Below are 20,892 nucleotides of genomic sequence, written 5' to 3'. Positions count from 1 at the left end.
GTTTTGGTTTAAGGAAAGATTAATTTGTATTGTAAGTGGCCTGAAGAACAATTTATGGGCATGTGGTTAATAGGGTTCTTTCTTTTTTGTGTGATGATAGTTTTATTGTCAGTAGCTTTTAATACTTTTCAGAAGGATGAAATGTAGGGAAGATGTATTAGCTGTGTATGACCATGGCATACACTCAGAAAAGGAAAACATAGTTGTGGCTATCACAATAATATTGAAGAAACCAATTAAAATGGGTTGGGGGAGTGAGGGTTGTCTGAGAAGTTAGGAGTTGGTTATTATTTCAACATGTTTTCTTTACTGTGAAGACTAAGATGTTAGCTTGTTGATCATTTATGTAGCACAAAGATTTTAGCAAAAAACTTCAAATCATTAACTTTCATTATTGATTGCGCATTCAGAGTAATGAACATAAAATGCCCTGAATAAAATGTTGTGTCTAACAGCTGTTCAGTGGTGTGTTTTACCACCTTTTCTCCCAGCCTTCTTCAGAAAGCCTAATTTAGTACTGAGCCTTTTACGGTTTTGTGGATAAAACACTTTAATTACTGCTTTGTTAACTAGATTTTTGGTAATGTTGTAAGCTTTAAAACTTTTCAACAGAACTGTTCAATTCAAATCACAGCATTGTGTTTTAGATTTAGGAAGTGATCTGCGTAACACAGAAATCTGCAACAAAGTAATAGTAAGTGATAAATCCAGAGAGACTCAGAGGTTCAAGTCATTCCTCTTCCTCCTTTCCAAAGAGCATGGGTTGGCTGTAAATACTAACTACAGACTAATAATAGTTAACTTAATTCCCTCTCCTTATTTTACATTAAGCTAATTCATTAACTGGTTTTTAAACCATCTTTATTGTGATACTTTTCTACACGCTTCAAGCTAAGAAAATTTCACTTTTTGCAGTAGAACTGGATTATAGTTTTCTTTTGAATGATAGGTATGCCTGTGAAGCTTAGAACATGTGTGCATTGCAATACGACGTTTACAAGTGCTGTTAGCCTGTCCAACCACTTACGCGCTTATGCACGAAAGAAGAGTGCTGGACTTTTGACTGGTACAGGTATGTTTGAACAGATAACACAGCAAGTCTGTCTGATGCAGTACATTTTTTTTCTCACCAGACTGGTGCTAATTCAGGTGATATTTATAGCATTCTTTGGTAAGCAGCAGTTGAATCTAGATATACATTAAATTTCAGCAACTTGTAAACTATTAGATGTAATTTTAAGCAAACTATTCTTTTTTTTTTCATTTGGCTCTTCTTGGCTTGATTTTTTTGGGGAAAAAAGTAACCTAAAGAGGTGTGGAACTTTTGAGTCTACATTATTCCCATTGATTTTTAAATTATACTATTTTTTGTTCCAATTAGACACCTCTCTTTGGTTTTTTTTTTTTTTAAATTGTAGTCCTAGCATGGAGAATTTTTTTTTTTTCCCCCCAGGAAGTGAAATTTCAGATACGTAGAACTGAGTAGAAAAGTAAACTGAGTAGAAAAGTAAGTAGTTTTCATTAGTCTGTAGATCAGATCTTTGAAGGGGCAAGCCTCAATAATTGGCCCATATTTATAACTGATTAGATTTTTCTTTTAATGCCCCTAAACTATATTTAGGAGTAATAAATATATACCTGTGCACATAAGTGTTAACATGCACATTTCTGTGTTATTTTTGGCTGGTTTGGCCAGCCTTGCAGATACCTCTTCATACTGCTAGTCTGTGAAAATTTGATTAGCTTACTCCTATGTAATTCTGCTTCTTATACCCTGCGGAATGCTTTACTCTTTTGTTTATAGCTTTTCAGGATATCCTGCTTTCAGCAAATCCCATTTCTCTTCACTCCTTATACCCTCTTTTCTAAGTAGATCTGCATAAATCCTTTTACCTAAAATTCTCCCCCCCAATCTTTTTCTTTTTCTCTTGCTCTTTTAGATCACTGACCACTGCTTTCTTCCAGTTGTTGTATTCCCAACTTTTCTGTTCTTCCTCGTGTCTTCTTATGACTTAACATCCAATATGTTCTTGCCTCCTAAGAAACACTTGTGTTCATACTAGTGTCTTTCTTCTGCTTCTTTGCTTGATCCTCTGACTTAATAACAAATAACCAGGGGTGATTGTTACCCATTTATATTAAGTAGAAGGGGGGGTAGGGTGAGTTTTACTTTACTGGATTAATCTTCATATTGTGAGTTGATAAATTTTATGATATCACTTACTTATTTATCAGGCTTGAAAAGTTGTAGACTTTAGAGGCAGGAAAAACCAAAAAAAAAAAAAAAAAAAAAAACCCTCACTGCCGCGTAGTCGATCCCGACTCATAGCGACCCTCCTTGGGTTTCCGAGGTGGTATCTCTTCTTAAACCTCTGGTTAGCGGTCACATGCCTTAAGCGCTATGCCACCACAGCTCCTTTAGAGGCAGGAGAGCTATGAAAATAAGAGATTGTAGAAACAGGAAGTCATTGTGTATCATAGTCACTAATTTGTTCGAGACTGACTATGTGTCAGGCACTTTGCTATGCAATTGCATGCATAATTTTATTTAATCTTCACAGCAACCATATGAGTTGTAGGTACTGTAATTCTCCATTTTTATAGAAAGGTTAGCACTTACAGAACTTAAGCAATTTTCTGTAATTTAAACAGTTCATAAATAGCAAATTGGAAATTCAAATCATTGCGGTCTCACTGTAGATTTTTGTTCTTGCTCACTGTTGTCTACCATGTGTAGGAGATCTTTCCTTGGCTTTGATATTTTAGAAAGAAAGCAGTAGAAAAACCTTACAGTTCAGGTGAGGAGCATTCTGGTGAAGACTGAATAGAATAGCTAACCAAAAGGCTGGCAGTTCAAATCCACCAGGCACCCTCGGAAGGAAGATGGGGCAGTCTACTTCTGTAGTGATACTGCCTTGAAAACCCAAGGAGGAGTCGCTTTGAGTGGGCTCCGACTCGAAGGCACTAACAACAACAACAGAAAGAACAGGGACCTAAGAGAGGGTCAGGTCTGTATTAGACTTTGGAGGACTTCAGAAAACGTTCCATTCTGACTACTCAAGTGGATTATGCAAATACTCAATGAGGCAGATCTCTCTAGACTAGATTTTGTTAGTCTAGTTAAAAAAAAAAAAACTTTTACCTCAACTGAAGATCCTTCAAAACATAGGAATAATTATTTATAGATAAATTCAAAAACAAACTCACTACCATTGAAACAATTCCAACTCATAGTGACCACCATTGGGTTTCCAAGGCTGTAAATGTTTATGGAAGTACATTGCCCCAGCTTATTTCCGCTAAGCGGCTGGTGGATTTGAACAGCTGACCTTCTGGTTAGCAGCCAAATGCCTTATCCACTATGCCACCAGAGCTCCTTAACTAACAAATGGTAACACTTTTTTGACCAAGGATACATTGCAATAAGCGCCTTATTATAAACTTTATTACCAAAGAGAGAAGCAATACAAGAGAATGGGGTTATAGTCCAGGGCATCACTTGAAAAGGGAATACTATTTTAAAAATAGTATTAAATACTGAGCAAAATATCAGAAGTGCATATAGATTATGTGTTTGCCAGTCCTAAGGTAAAGAGAAGGGAAATGAAAAGCTGAGGGAAGTCTCTGGTGATAATTTTTGCACTTCACACCCACTTGCAATAAATACAAAAGTCTTGTGCTCCCTTTCTTGGAAAGAATTCTGAAATATTTTCCCCTGATATTGAAAATCATCTGGGCTGGTAGAGCTACACAGATAATACCTTTGTTGCTTATCCATGGCTATTAAGACATTTTTAGCTAGCTCTATTAATGTCTTTTGCTTTCCAAATGAAGAATTCCTTATTATTTTTATAAAGTACGTGTTTATTCTCTTCCCCTGTATCAGTATCCCTGGTATAAAGCAGTGGTTCCCTGCCATTGGTCCCAGAGGATTCCATGGGATTATTAAAAGGGATATGGGCAACAAGCTGAACTTTAAGTATATGTAGGTACTGATAAAGAAAATACAAGTTCAATTTTTTAAGAAACCTTACCTTAATCCAAGTATCACAAAACTAGAATAATGTAAAAGGAAAATATATATGAATAGGTCCTCCATCTCGGAAGGAAGATGGGGCAATCTACTTCCGTAGTGATACTGCCTCGGAAATCCAAGGAGGGGTCGCCATGAGTCGGGTCCGACTCGACGGCACATAACAACAACAACAGGTCCTCCATATGGATGTCTAGTATATGTGTTTCTAATTCCTGCGGTCTTCATTCACATGGATTTTGGATTATGTGTCCCATTCTTGATAAGAAAGCTTACATACCCCTACACTAAGAAGGAAAGGCCTGTTTGATTATCTGTGAAAGGATAAACTTCCAAGCCTTCTTAGAAGCCACAAGCTCCTGGCCTCCTGTGGAAGAGCTGTGATAGATAGGCTTTTGAGGGAAAATATTCTTGTTAATTTATCTCTCTCCAGCTACCCTTAAAAGACTAAAAAGTGTGCCCCTGTGCTTCACTAAATTTCTGTTTACTGGTGTCTGAAACACTTCCAATATGATAATATGATGGTTCTTCATCTTTGATTGGGTCTCTGACCTCTTAGAGAATTTTATGAAAGCTGTGGGCCCCTTCCCAGAAAAGTGTATTTATTTATCCACAGATAAAATTTTTTCTATATAGGCTTTGCATATCCCCTGAAGCCTGATCATCCATGAACTCTTCCCCTGGCAGAAAATTGAGAAAGAGGAGATGCAAAAATAAAAATAGAGTGGAAAGAACACAGCTGGGTATGAGGGGCCCTAAGAAATTCATCCCCCCAAACACACTTTTTTTTTTTTTTTTTTTTTTAAAGAGAGAAGGCTTTAAATATGAGAATTGCTTAATATGAAAGCAAATTCATGTGGTTATTAAAATGCAGAATCCTCCCTAATTTTAGTAAGAGGAACTGATGAAAGCAAGAAAGCATTGGAATTGTAAACAAAGCATACTTGGGACAGAGTTAAATTGTCAAAAAAGGTAAATTTCACAGATTAAAATTTTCCCCAGACTAATTTAACTTGTCTTCCACTAGACACATTTAGATAAGTTATTTTTAAGAATTTTCACATGCCTTCAGTGATGGATAATAATTTATGATGTTTTACATTTTTTTTTAAATGACTTTGTTTAAAGAAGATTGGTACCAAAGGATTTACTTTATATCTTATATTGTAAATTCAGAACAGATTTATTTAAGAATTTATTTCAATTAGTGTACACTGCACCATTGGTAGACTTTTTAGGTTTTGTTCCTTTAGGTTATTGTTTTGCATGCTCATCCATATTTATTCCTAGCTAATTTCTGAACAGTACAATAAGAACATTATATAATTTTTATTAAAAACCAGGGTTATTTTATATAATTCACAAAGTTCATATTAAATGCTTTTGGACTTGTAGTTTTAACTATTGAATTTGTGTGTGTGTGAGTAATAATAAATAGTTTAATTAAATTGTGTTTTATACTAGCAATAGTAAAACTGCACTGTAATTAAGTTATTCATAGAAAACCACACACCCTGGTTTATGCCTGCTATCACAGCCTAGTCAAATGCCTCTATCACTCTCATGAGTGTCCTGGATTGGATGATAAATTATATGGTCACACTGGTTCTTAAGACTTCTAAAACATTTAAAAGTGTTTAAGGCAGAGTGTGTTCTACCAATTTAGTCTGCAATTGGAACTTAAAAAAATAAGTATTTTGAGGTCAAAGTAAGAGTAAATTTTAGTAGGTCAGGAAAGAGAAACAATTTAGGTCAGGGAGCAGAGGAAATGTGAAAGGAAATACATCAGTAAGCTGAATGTATGTTTGCACAATGATTCTCTGTGGTATAAAGCATTCTGTTATCTCTTGGGGGAAAAAAAAGGAAAAATGATGTTGACTTTCAGCATTTTTATTGGAACTCCATTTTACATCTTGGCCCTACATACAAACTCACAATCACATACACACTCATTCAATCATCTCAATTGAGCATGGTGTACGATACTATTTTCTGCTTAATTTTACTCCTCTTCATTAGAATATCAGTCCTGCTCCTGACCTAATAAATTGATTTTACAACTCACTAAGAAGTCAATGCCTATAGATTGAAAAACGCTGGCCCTAAGTTACTTTCTCTTGGGCTAGTACTGGCTGGAGCCAACAATAGTACGATCTTAGAAATCATAACACTGCTGTGGTAGTAGGCAAATGTTCTTTTCTTGTTGTTTTCAAATCTTTCTTTATGTATAGTTTACATTTTTTAATCAAATGCCAGCTCTCAGGATTTAAAGTAAGTGGGGATTTTTTAGCTACTTAATGAAAATTAATGGAAAAAAAATCTTCATATATGCATATATTTTGGGTAGTTACCTTGTATTTCACTTCAGTTTTGATGATATTCAACATGCTGTATATTTATGCTTCATTTTATCTTTGGAAATCTTCCTGGATAATGTTTTTGAAGTAAAGCACAGTTACTGCTATTCTACGGTAACAAACAAATGGCCCACCCATCATAAAGAAAGAATGATTTTCTAATGGAAAAAAATCTTGAAAATTGGTGTTAGAGCCTTTTAATCAATACATATGTTTTCTGTTGTAGTAAAAGCAGTATTTTATTTTTCATCCCATCCACTTTTAAGTGAAATAATAGATTGCATGTTACTAAATGTGCTCTTTTGCCTCTTTTCAGTTTTAATGATATAATTGGCCTTGGAGGCCTGTAACAATTCTAATGAACATGTGATACTGCACCAGGTGCTGAGTGGTGTGTAAGCCACTAGAAAGGTAATTCTTATAGAAAGTGCCATAGGAACATTTTGTGCTGTGACAGAATGAAAGAAATAGTGTGTTGAAAGCTTCCCAAGATATATTAGTTCTTTCATGAAGATCTGTGCAGTGCCTTTTTTAAAAAATATTTTTCTAATATTGGGTCTTCAAGAAATTATCTGCTTTCATAGTAATTCATTCAACCTGAAAGAATATAAATGCTAAGAACTTATATTCTTGTTAGGAAAGCAGTGTTTAGGAACACATATAAGACAAGGAAAATTAGAGAACTGTACAAGATCATATACTATCACATGGTATAGTGACTGCAGTGTTGTAAAAGTTCAGATCGTTTATTGTAAACAAGGCCTCCTTTCAAGGGCAGTCTGGGGATCAGTTAGGTTTCTTTTTGTCTGTTGCCTTTATTATTTGTCTTGCCTGTTAAATTGTTGTTGTTGTTATGTGCCGTCAAGTCAGCCCTGACTCATAGCGACCCCTCCTTGGGTTTCCGAGGCAGTATCACTACGGAAGTAGGATTGCCCAACCTTCCTTCCGAGGAGTGGCTGGTGGGTTTGAACCGCCAGCCTTCTGGTTAGCAGTCAAGTGCCTTAGCCACTATGCTACCAGAGCTCCCTGTTAAATAGAGCCTTAAAAAGAAAAAGGAGAAAAAAAAAAATACATAGTTCATGTTGGTATGTTTCTTGTTATTATTTTTTTTACTACCCCCCAAAAAAAATCCAACTCATAGCAAACCCTCCTTGGGTTTCTGAGGCAGTATCTCTACAGAAGTAGATGATCCAGTCTTCCTTCTGAGGAGCAGCTGGTGGGTTTGAACCACCAGCCTTCTGATTAGCCGTCAAATGCCTTAGGCACTACGCCACCAGAGGAGAAAAAATAAAACTAGTAGTTAAAGAAAAACTTTATTCATTTTAGCAAATGTTGAGTTCTTGTATTGTACCAGGATTGTGCTAGTCCCTGAGCCTCTGAAAATTACCATGAGGCTCTGAAAATTACCCTGTAAGTGCAGTTGTATTGTTAGGGAAAGCTTTGTGAATTTTCAGCCAGACCCTAAACTTGAGGGATGAGTAGAGTTTTTAGGAAGAAAAGATGAGGTAGGACATTCCAGGCAAAGAGAATAATTGTGGACACACAGGGTGAAATACTGGTTTATGAAGTGCCAGGAGATTTCAGTTATAGGGAAGATGATGATGCGGGAAATGAATGCTGTATTAGAAAATTATGTCATAGAAGGATTTTTTAAAATAAAGGAAGTGGCCTGGCCAAACTTTTATTTTCAAAAGTTACCCTTGAAACAGTGAAAGATGGATTTCCATATATTCTGGGTGCTACATTTTGTATAGTATTGTTCTTCATTAACCAGTGGCTGTCAAGCCAGTTCACGATGGCCTGATGTCTGGCCTTTTGGAAGTAGATCACCAAGCTTTGCATCACTCAGGGACTCACTTCATCAGGACCTAGTCTGTCTGTTATCTGCATATATTTGTATATTTGCACAATAGCATATCCTTTATTCAAGATTAGCAAGGTAATGAATTATTGAAATTGAAAAACTTTTCTAGGTGATGGAAACCTAAGTCTTTTAAGTATCAAACTTGATTTTACCCTTAACATATGATAGTAGTATTTCCAAAATATTGTACTTTTTTCTGCCTTGTGAAACAGTAGAATGAATAAAATTTAATCACTGAATATTTAGTCACCATTACAGATACCTGAACTATTCCAACACGTATCAGGCTATTTGCACACATACTAAAAGTCAGCAGGCAGATTTATGAACTAATTCAGCGATCATTTATTTTGTACCTACTCTGGTTAATGCATTGTGCTATGTGCTAAACACTGCAAAGGTAAATGGGATCTTACAATATACTGAAAGCATGTTTGTACATGATTGTAATACAAGACAAATTGATAAGTGCCCTTGAAGAAGAGGTATGCGTGAAACCCTGTGGAATTCAGATGGAAGAAGAGCAAAGTATTTTCGGCCTGAGTACACATTGCCGTTGAGTAGACTCTGACTCACACAGCAAGCTCATAGGACAGAATAGAACTGCCCTATGGGGTTTCAAAGGCTGTAAATCTTTACGGGAACAGATTGCCACCAGGCCTTCTCTCAGCCTGGATAGGACCCAGCAGTTCTTTTAGAAGAAACATTTGATTTGAACCCTGAAGGATAGCAAATTGAAGTGGGCATTGGGGTTGGGGAAGGAGCATTCCTGAAGGAGGGAACAATATAGAAGCATGAAGATAATTTATTGAAAATATTAGGAAGTAAGAATAAGGTCAGTCTGGTAGGGGATGTAGAATGGTAGTCTAACATTTTGGAATTAATTTTGTAGTGAAGCACCATTAAGGATATTTTAAGAATTTGGGTAAAGCTCTTAAAACTGCTTTTTAAATAAAAGTTAAATGATTTGGTGGGGTGGCGAAGAAATTGTAGGTGAGGTCTTTTAGGGCAATGACAAACTCACTGCCATGTAGTCAATTCCGACTCAAGAGCGACCCCCAGTTGGGTTACCAAGGCTGAAATCTTTACGGAAGTAGATTGCCCTATCGTCTTTCCATGGTGTAGCTGACCTTCTGGTTAGCAACCAGTGCCATATCCACTACGCCACCAGAGCTCCTTAGGCAATGACAGTAGGATATAAAGAAGGAGAAATTACAGCTATAAGGATATCATGGAAGTAAAATTAAGTAGGACTCAGTAGATTAGTTGGAGCTTCTTGTTGTTGTTATATGCCGTCAAGTCGGACCCGACTCATAGTGACCCCCTCCTTGGGTTTCCGAGGCAGTATCACTATGGAAGTAGATTGCCCCATCTTCCTTGGAGGAGTGGCTGGTGGGTTTAAACCGCCAGCCTTCTGGTTAGCAGTCAAGTGCCTCAGGCATAGGGGAAAGAGACAGCGATGGCTCTCAAGGTTTTAAATCTTGTTACTGGAAGAATGATCATTATCAATCTGCTTACCACACTGTCTCCTACCTTTCTTTGTCATTTATCTAACACAATATCATCACCCAGCTATCCACTATAACAAAGCAAGTAGTCACACTTACTTGAATCAGTAAATTTGTTTTCAGGAGAACAGAGTTTAGGAATTTTATACTCTCAGTGCATAAAGTGCTTACATTTTATGATGCCTGATTTTGCTGGTCATTGGTTACAAAATTGAGGAGTTCATTTGGTTACCTGTTTTTGACCAGCATCTTTATCCTCATGAGAGTCTTAACTAGTTACCTTGCATTCTTTTTGGTTTTGTTATTTGCTAATTTTCTGGGTTTTGCTGTTTGTATCTTGTTTTGATATAACAGCTGATTTAACCTGGAATTTTATGTTTGGAATTTTTTAGTGTCCAGTGTCTTTATATCCTCAGTTGTAGTGTGTGTTTACTATGATGTCTATTCTAACATGAGTTTCCTGATGGCTGTTGATAATATAGATTAAGGTGCAGTAACAAAGCATGTTGCTGTCCAGAGCTAAACTTTAGTTGATCTGCTTTAAGGAAATAATACAACAGTCCGTGTTGTTCTTGTTGTTTGCTGTCAAAGTGATTCTGACTCATGGTGACCGCATGTGTGTCAGAGTAGAACTGTGCTTTGTAGGGTTTTCAAGGCTGTGACCTTTCAGACGCAGATCGCCAGGCCTGTCTTTCGAAACACTTCTGGGTGGGTTTGAGCCACCAACCTTTCAACTAGTAGTTGAGCACTTAACCATTTGTTTCGTAAGGGATTCCTTAAACGCTCTCTTTTGGAGGTTAAGGCAAGATGGATGGCTTATTGGAGATTGGTGGTTCCTCACTTATTCAGGATGTGGAAGAGTGGTATTTACAATTTATTTGTCTCTAACTCTTGAAGGAAAGTCTAATTCTTGCTTTCCAGTGTTCAAAAGATATATTTATGGCCTTAGCCAAAAGTTAGTTGAAACAGAACATACTTGGTCAGCATCATGTTGGGTTATAGTTTGGATTTTGGCTGGAATGTGTAAAGTATTTTAAAATTATAGAAAGATCAGAACCATTGTGACCTTGGACTTGTGGCATTATTTACTAGTGTAATTATTGTAAGTCCTGTTTCATTTCAGTTTAACATGATTATATTGACTGTAATAAATGTGTGTGTGTGTTTGTGTGTTTACCCGTTACCATATTTGCTGTTTCATTAATTCTTAACTGACTGGATAACAACTTTGGTACAGGCCTTCAGAAGGAATGGATATTGTTAACTTTTAGCTTTTAGCTTTAGAAAGCTTTGAAAATTAGCTTCCATTTTCTTTGTCTATAAAAATGTGTGAATTTTATCAATAGACACTTTAAAATATCATGTTTTATGTTTATCATTTCCCTTTACATATTGATAATAATTACTCAAAATATTATTTTATTAATCATCCCTTCTATTTATAGCAGAGGCTTCTTTAATATATTTTTTCTTTTGAGTAGACTCAAATTTAAATAAAAGGCTATGTTCATTTGTTGTTTAACTATCTCTCTGAATTAACCTATAAGGCTTTTTGCTACAATACAACCTCCTGCTTTGTAGGGCAAAATCAAGCTACCTGTCCATTCTATACTAATATTTGTTAAGCCATATAACTAATGTGAGAAAGCAAAGGAAAATTGCCTTTTAGATATTTTTCATTTCATCCTCCTCCAGGTTAAATATTTTGGCATGCATACTCTAATTAATTTTGTCATCGATGAATCTGAGATTCTGGGTTACTTACTGTCAGTGGGAATGGAAGCTCTAAAAATTAATGAAAATTACTTAAAACAAAAAACCCATTGCCATCAAGTCAATTCCAACTCATAGCAACCCTGTGTAAGAGTAGAACTGCCCTGTAGGGTTTCCAAGGCTATAATCTATACAGAAGCAGATTGCTAGTCTTTCTCCTATTAGCAGCTGGTGGGTTGGAACTGCCAGTCTTTTGGTTTGCAGCCGAGTACCTTGACCACTGCACCACCAAGGCTCCTGAAAGTTACTTAGGGTGCTAAAAAAAAAGTATTCGATTTTAGAGTGACAATATCCAGAGAAAACCAATGGTGAAAATAAATACACACAAGGTTGCTAATTGTGTGTCTGATGTTTAATTCCTGACTGGAAAGAAGAGAACATTGCTTTTCATAACAGTAAATCACTTATATTGCTTTATATGTACATCTTGGGAATACTAATTGGTCTGATTATGAGGGTACAGCTAGGAGCAAAGAATTGGTGTTTGGAGTCTGAAAACTCTTTCCAATTTCAATGGACTATAGCCATTTTGATCTTAATAGCTACTTTTATAGGCCAAGAGATTAAGTGGTAGAGCTGAATACAGCCGTGCATATAATTTGCAGGTCCTGGCACAAAATGAAGGAGTTCTGATGGTGTGGTGGCTAAGGTACTTGGCTGTATTTTGTTTGAACCCACCAGCTGCTCTGCAGAAGAAAGATGGGGCAATCTGCTTCCATAAAGATTTACAGCCTTGGAAACCCAGTGGGGGTCACTGTGAGTCAGTATCAACTCTGTGGCAGTGAGTTTGGTTTTTGGTGCAAAATGAAAATGTGGCACCCTTCATTTGGAAATTATTAAGAATTACAGAACTCACCAACAATAGAGCCTTAAAACAAGTGAGGGGGACCCTGTACAGCTGTACAGGTCACATGTCCCATGAAGCCAGTGTGGTAGACATAAGCTGAAGAAATGAGAGTTTGAGATCCCTACAAATTGTACCTCATCCTATTTCATCAAAGTTAACATGGTTCTTCAAATTAAAAAAAAAAAAAAAAAAAGCAACAGTTCTTTTTCAGTTAGAACTGAGAGAAAGAAAATGCTATTTGCATAGTTTCCTGTAAACTTGGGGAGCATTTATGAACTGTGAAGGATTAGTGGAAGCAACACGAATTGAGTTTATCCATATCATTCTGTCTATCCCTGGGGACATAATCCTGTCTATTCCTGCCTCACCCCTATCCTCAACTGCCACTATCACCAGCTTTTTAATGGTGGTAGAATGATGACTTACTTATTCATGTCATCTTTTTTCCTTCTATCTTCCTGAATCAGCTTGTAGCCACTACTACCTATGTAGTAGTACGGAGCCTTATCCAGGGCAACTAAGAGGACGAGAAAGTTTCTTTCCTTTAGTCAGTGTCTGATTACCTACAAAAAAACAAGGTAAGGCTTACTCATCTGTAGTGAACAATTACACATTTTTCCATCACATCAAAGATTCTATTTCTAGATACGGTGGCATCTGTCTCTCTCCCAAGCCCACAGCACTTTCCTGCAAAATCAAAGCCTCTTTTCAAATTTATAATCCCTGACTGGGACAGAGTATACCAGTAAGCAAGGTTTTTCACCAAAACCATGTGAAATTGTTCACTACAAATTAGTTAGCACAGGTAAGCCTGTGCTTATTTCATTTATTGGGTAATCTGTCCCTGCCTCTAGTAGGGCTATACCTTTTTGGGTATATATAACATGGCCATTATATTAAGTTTTATTTTACTCCCAGGGGTGCTAACAACCAGTTAGGAATGAAACAGACTAAATGAAGCTATTAAATTTAAATAATGGGCAGGAAAGGATGATTGTGAACAAAAACATTTGGGGGTGAATGCTAATTAGTTACAGTATGATTCTTTATCACAGAAGCTTCAGGTGCCTTTTATTTTCAGTGTGATTTGAGTGAAAGTTTACAGAGCAAATTCATTTTCCATACAGCAGTTCATCTATACTTTGTCTCATGACATTGACGGCAGTCTTCCACAATGCAACAGCTCTCTTCCTACTTCCTCCCCATAATTACCACTTCCCTGTGTCCCTCCCTCCCATGTACTCCTGCCCCCTGAGCTGTTTCCCTGCATACACAGCCCTTCTGTTCTCAAGATTGATCTCTCCAAGGAATGTATCTACCTAATGTAAATGTTTAGCTCATATGCCTGTCTTTTTGTTTGGTTGGAAGCCACAGGAGTGGGTTCAATTCCAGACCTGAAGGGCAGCTAGGGGCCATAGTCTCAGGGATTTCACCAGGCTCTATCGGACCAGCATACTAGTACACCCCCCCCCCTTTTTTTTTTCCTCCATGATTTTGAGTTTTGTTCCACATTGTTCTCCCACTTTATCCAGGATCACCTACATAGATCCCCCTCCAAGTGGTTGACAGTGTTAGCTGGGCACCATCTCGTTCTTCTGGTCTCATTATCATGTAGGCTGAAGATCACATAGGGTTCTAGTCCCTAAGACTAATTGTTTCCATGAAATTTTGTTTTCTTCATTCTTCTTTGCTCTGGATGAGGAGAGACCCATCATTGCATCTAGATGGACGTTTGCAAGTTTTTAAGATCACAGTCGCTACTCACCAGGGATGTGGAACAATGCTGTGTGTAGTATGTTATGCCATTTGAGTGTGATATCCCCTGCGACCATGGTCCTGAGTCTACAGGTCCAACTACTCGCTCTCTGCAGGTAGCTGGCTGTAGCCAAGAAGTGACTACAACCTTATCCCTTGTCAGCTCTACTATATTCCTGGAAGTTCTTACCGAACATACAGATACACTTGTAGAAACGTTGTCTGCCAACCCTGTACATGGCCATGGGCACACTCCCCCCTGCATAGACATACCTAATTGTTCAGCCTTTCCCCACCCATCTGTCGCCCCATAGATCAGTGTTTGCCTTCACAGACAACACAGTACACTGTGTGTGAAAAAGGGTTCATCTCTGTTGTCTGTACCTCCCATGCGCCTCTCTGTGTCTTCCTCTTCCTTGATGCTGCCATGTTGATCACTCACATTTGGTGCATTGCCCTTCCCTTCACCCAAATCAATACTTGTCCCTACCTGTCTAGCAGTGTTGCCTCCCCTCACCTCCCATCCCTGATAACCAATAAAGAAAATTGCCTTCCATATATAAGCCTTTCCTTGACTTTTTACAATAACAGATTAATACAGTATCTGTCCTTCTGTGATTGACTTACTTCACTCAACATAATGTTCTCCAAGTTCATCCACGTTCTGTGGTGTTTTGCAGATTCTACATTATTCTTTAATGTTGCATAGTATTCCATTGTGTGTAATACCGTAGTTTGGTTATCCATTCTTCTGTTGATGGGCACCAAGGTTGTTTCCATCTTTTTGCTATTGTGAATAGTGCTGCAGTGAACATGGGTGTGCACCTATCTGTTCTTGTCTTGGCTCTCACCTCTTAGGAGATATATATATATATATATATATATATTTATTTACCAGATGCTTTTTTGAAATAAATTTCTCTTCATTCTCTGAGGTCATTTGTGTATTAAAGGAAAAAGAAAATGAAATTTGTTGAAGCCAATTATTATATATAATGGATAGAAAGATAGAGAGGACAAAGGATTCTACTTCAAAATGTTAGAGGCAAAAGTACATATTTTCTTCTATGTAAAAAACTAATGTCTCAGAAAACAGACTTGAATTTGTATCTTTATTATTTATTGACTTGCTATACAGTGATCAAATGCAGTGTTTTAGGAACATAGATATGTTGCGGTCCTCCTAATTGTTGTATTTTACAGCATAGCAGCATGATGTTCTTGAGATTTCATAAGTCTCTTGTATATCTCTCTAATGTTTTTATTTAACCAGAACAGCTGTTTTAGTGGAAGGTATATTTTTAAAAATTTTTTATACGACTTTACATCTCAAGTCATTCTCTTTAAAAGTACAGTATTTGCATTAGTGGTTTAGATTCTTTATAAATCTGGTAACTTCAGAAATTTTTTTATATTATTCTGGTTTGAATGAATCTTTTAAATACTTTCTACCACCCTGAGTAGGAACCTTAGGAAGATTTGAATGACTGAATCTTTCTAAAGAAGCAGTTGTACTCAAGGAGAAGAAAATGAAGAACTTCTAAGCCAATCTAGTATTTTTTATAAATTTCAAATATAGAAACAGTGTTAACAGACTTAAAATACTTTGGAAAGGGAAAAAAGTTATTTTGTTTTGTTATTGACACTGACAAATAAGTGCAAATAAAATCCTGTTACAAAGAAAGACTTTGTGTATCAAAGTTAACTAGCTGGCAGGTTGTTCATATAAACAACTTTGTTGAACCTTTGCCTGTTCAGTACAAATATTGATGAGAGACCCATTATACATCATATTATATAAAACTGAGTATGTTAGTGATGTTGTTTTTAAATGTTCCAGTGACTCCTGGCTTAGCCCATAATAAAACTGCCTTTCCTTCTGGACATAATAAATCTCTTAAATGACATTTTATATAACATGTTTGTTCATCTCATCATCTTTTTCATTTAGTGGAACATTTTGTATGTATCATCTTTTTCATTTAGGGTGTCATATAGATATTTCCTTTTATGTGCACATTAATAATATGTTTAACACTCCCATTTTTTTTAACAGATTTTCCTAAATTGTGTATTATTGTAGGGTAGAGATTGGTATTAGAAAAAAATCCTTGCTATAAAGTACATTTATATTTCATCTGTATTTAAAAAAAAAAAAAAAATCATCTTACCAAAAACCAGACTCACTGCCATCAAGTCAGTTCTGACTCATAGTGACTCCCATTGGATTTGCAAGGCGGTAAATCTTTACAGAAGTAGATTGCCCTATCTTCCTTCCACAGAGCAGCTGGTGGGTTTGAACTGCCAACCTTGTAGTTAGCAGCCAGATGCCTTAGGCACTGTACCACCAGAGCTCCTTAAATAACATCTTAGGGTTTAAGAAATTTAGAAATATTAAGACACTGAAGCACTTAGGTACAATTATCAGAGGTCCCAGATTTTTAGTGTCTTTACCTTATGGACAAATTTCTAACAATTTTCAGTGCATGAGGTTCTCTAACTTGGAGCCCTAGGTATGAGATGTTAGTCACACATTGCCGGAGTTATTCTACTTTCCAAGTTCGTAACACCTTCAAATATAATTACTACAGAAACTAGGGCATTTTCATCTAAAATTTAAGTCTGATCATTCATTAAACTGTCTAAACTTTAGTCTCTAAATTCTATAAATCTACAAAACTCAGAAAATACTCTCTTTTTCTCCATTAAAGAAAAACTAAAAACATTTCTGTAGTTTAGGGTAAACGTGTCCAGTTTTATTTTTAAAGTATTTCGGCATCTGAATGTAATATACATGCTTTGTAACTGAAAAAACCTTGCATCCTTCCCCAACATCTTCTACCCTTCTTGCTGTTTTTCTTTACACACGTAATATTAGCATTCTTTGGACAAATTTATAAAGGATTGTTATGATGCAGTCTATTTTGTATCCTACAGTGATTTATTTGCATTTTAAAAAGAGTTTGAACATAGTGTCGCAATTTTGACAATCAGCAGACTGGCCAAAGTAAGATTCTTACTTGTAATCTCATGATACCAAAAATAACAGAGACAGAGATCATCTGTGGTCTGCTTTACAGATAAGGAAAGAGAAATGGACATCTAGTAGCATTTAGCTCTTTGAGTACCCTGAACTATTTATTTACTTCCTGTGTATAAACTGCTTAAAATCCACTTAAATCCAAACTGCTGTCTAAATCAACTGGAGAGAGAAGGTGCTGATTAAAAAGTACCTCACTCTTCCTACTGGTTTTGAGTGAAGAGCCTAGTTTTGCTTCCTTATCCAGTACACAGAAGCTAGAATGCCTAGTGATTTATATCTAAGATACTGAAGAATTTAAATGTGACCACTAGAATCATACTCTTTAAAAAAAAAAAAAAAAAAATGCTGAGATGTTGTTCTGCAAAGCAGTAGACTAGATTTCCATTCATTTGTTATCTTCATGTCAAGGGTTAAATTACTGAGTTCCTTTATTTTTTACTCTAGGAGTATTTTTTGAATTCCTACTATGTGCCAGACTTAAATAACGAATGAGAACCTTTTAAGATTTTTATATTACAGAGTTTGATTGTTTAGTTTTGAAGTAGCCATTCTTTTAATATCTACCTTCCAGTAATTCATTACTTACTAGATTCTTCCAAGGATGAGCAGAGAAAGACTTGAGTAGGTCTTAAGTTTTACTTGTAAACAGGAAGATGACAGGAAGCTGAAAGCAGTGGCTTGAATGAGATTTAGGCTTCTCTAGTTTTTAATTTTCTATGTGACATTTCTGTTAGGATTGCCACTTGACTACTGTAAGGAACTATATTTACTGGTTTTGTGATAATAGCATCTATTCTTTTAGAATCTGGACTTTGAATGACTCATTTCACAGAATCATTGAATAGCTAGTTCCTGTTCTCTCTCACCTATTTTTTCCAGATTTCACATGACAAGTTAACAGAAGAAAAGTCACTTCAGTAACTTTTCTGTTACATTTATATCCTCCTCCTTGGATCCCAAGAGATAAACTCCTACCTTCTCTTTTTGCTAATTGACCAGCAGTACCTGGATTGCAGTCATCCATTTATCCAAAAGAACGGTGTAGCTATATCCAAAGACCATTAAAATGTTACATTCTGTCTATTCTTATCTATTAAAACAATCTTTATTTTCCTTTATTAACTCACATTTTTGGAGGATAAGTGATGAAGGAAAAGTAAAATTATTTTAAAAATTTTCAATAGTAGCATTAAAATTTTGGTCTACTTCAATATAAAAATTTTTATTTCTGCCCATTGTAATCATACTTTTAAAATAAGCTATTGGGAAAAATGAAAAGTGCCAAAATTGTCAAGAATAGTTAGCATTAAACTTCTAGACCATTTGTAAACTTGTTATGTGAGATACTCTGGATTTATATTTATTTTCTAGTAAAATTAAACTTACATGACTGTACATGCAATATAGTTGAAAATTGAGCTCTTTTGCTTTCAAATGTAAGGCCAAAATATGTTTTAAAATCTATATATTATTCAATGTGAATGACTATGAAAATTGATTTTTCTTTGAATTTTTTATTATATTGTTGATGTTCCTTTAGTAAATTTTCAAAGGCATGTGACATGTGAAACCTACTTAATGGAGTAGTAATCAAATGCAAACTTAATTTAGTGATCTAAATAAAAGGTTACAGTTTTCCTGGAAACAAGGAAGATTAACCAGAAGATTATTTGAAGAAAAGCAATACAGGACGAAAGTATACAAATAATACCTGACGACTTTTAGAGAATCAACTGCAAGATAGTGCATGCTTCTGGGAATGGACAAATGAAAATGAATGCAGAGTTTCTCTAACTTGATAGAGATGGTCTGACCTCTTTAGAAATATATGTATGTTTGTATATTTTGAACGATACAAGGAATGTTAAGCCTTTTTCTTTCCTTTTTTAAGTCTTAGATTGTAAGCAAAAGAAATCTAGGTCAAGATCTGGAAGCAAGAAGAAAATGCTAACATTACCTCATGGTGCTGACGAGGTTTACATTCTCCGATGCAGGTATATATTGCCAAATCTGGCCAGTTTCTTCATATTTTGTTTTGAGACATATTGGGAGGCGGGTGGCATTTTTTTTTTTTTTTTTGGCATAGGATAATTCTCAACAATCAAATTATAAATGAACTTTTACAGAAAGGTTTAAAATGTGTGGTACTTTTAATATATAATATAAAACCAAAACCAAACCCACTGCCATCAAGTCAATTCCAACTCATCAGTGACCCTTCAGGACAGAGAAGAACTGCCTCACAGGATTTCTGAGACTAAATCTTTAAGGAAACAGACAGCCCTATCTTTCTGCTGGTGGGTGGCTGGTGGTTTTGAACCACCAGCCTTTTGGTCCGTAGCCAAATGCTTTAACCGCTGTGCCACCAGAGCACCTTACATATATATTTATATGTGCTGAAAATATATCCATGAATATAGTGAGTATATAGGGGGCAAAGTTATAAAAATTTCTTAGCCATACCATATGTATATATAAATAATACACTGCATTTCACTTCAAAAAGTAATGAGTCATGGTTTTCACATTACCCAAAAGACTTTTAGAATGTGGTTTATAAGGATAAGGTGTTTTTTAGTATACTTTTTTTAATTATCTGGTTTGATTTGTGTTCTTTTGTTTTGTTTTGTTTACTGTCTTGGGTTCCTGATTGGGAGCACATTTGCTCTCACCTTAAACTGCTAAGTATATCTACATGGTCTCATTCACACTCCTTTCCGTACTCAAACTCACATACATCAAACACACATACCCATAGACACTGCAGTTTAAAGGACTCTTTTCTAACGAGTGATACATTTTAGAATTATAGTTGTTACTTTAAATGTATTAAGCTGGGTAAATATGAAGACCTTTTCCTTTATTCTAATGCTTTTATAATGTTCCCACCTCTACAACTTCTACTGGAGTTTATTGTAGCTAAACATATGAGTTGGGAGTTTTGATATTGTATTTATTTATTTAGAAACTGTTCATCAAAAACTGTCTCTAATACATTTTAAAATTAACTCCTTGTGTTTATGGGTTTTATGTGACTTGGTTTTACATAAAAGAAATTCATCATGTTAAGAGAACTATTATCAACTTTTCTATAGGTTTTGTGGCCTAGTCTTTCGAGGACCATTGTCTGTTCAGGAAGACTGGATTAAGCACTTACAACGACACATTGTAAACGCTAATCTTCCACGGACTGGAGCTGGCATGGTGGAAGTCACATCACTACTTAAAAAGCCTTCCTCCATTACAGAAACTTCATTTTCTCTACTAATGGCAGAAGCAGCTTCATAGAACAAGGAAACCTTTTAAATAGCAAATTTGAATTGGATGTAAATTTGAAATTCTTTGTCCTTTTTTTTAAAGCCACATTAAATTATTGGTTTATAAATACTAAAGCAGGAAAATGGGGAAAAGTCAATTACAGTGACATCAGAGCAAATTGAGTACTTAAAACAGTAAGTAGTCTATATATTTTATATAGGATGGAAGATGTGTTTTTAAGGTTTACTACTTTTTGTTAGTTAACTGTGTTCTGTTCACTCAATAAAAAATCATTACATGTAAGCAGCCATTTATAAACTGTTGCACATGGGTACTTATAGACAGACTTATTGGAAAATTATGTTTTCTTCAGTGTTATCGGAATCAAGGCTCTGTTTATTCCCCACAAGACTTACATAGAAAAATAAGATACTATATTTTGTTTGTATGTACT

At 35.7% G+C, this 20,892-nt stretch overlaps 1 protein-coding gene across 1 annotated transcript in view; it reads left to right on the top strand.

Moving 5' to 3' along the window:
• The window catches only part of ZNF644 (zinc finger protein 644), a 139,519-nt gene extending 119,051 nt beyond the window's left edge, over positions 1-20,468 (top strand). The window contains exons 6-8 of the mRNA XM_042780299.1: positions 950-1,072; positions 19,072-19,174; positions 20,276-20,468. Coding sequence (XP_042636233.1) covers positions 950-1,072; positions 19,072-19,174; positions 20,276-20,468 — 419 coding nt within the window. The remainder of the gene's footprint in view (positions 1-949; positions 1,073-19,071; positions 19,175-20,275) is intronic.
• Positions 20,469-20,892: the final 424 nt, after the last annotated feature.

The sequence above is a fragment of the Orycteropus afer genome, unplaced genomic scaffold (genome assembly GCF_000298275.1).
Source record: "Orycteropus afer afer isolate SDZICR_OR568_19922 unplaced genomic scaffold, OryAfe1.0 scaffold00033, whole genome shotgun sequence".
NCBI lineage: Eukaryota > Metazoa > Chordata > Mammalia > Tubulidentata > Orycteropodidae > Orycteropus > Orycteropus afer.
The sequence above is the reverse complement of the archived record's forward strand: the minus strand, read 5'-3'. Positions and strand labels throughout refer to the sequence as shown.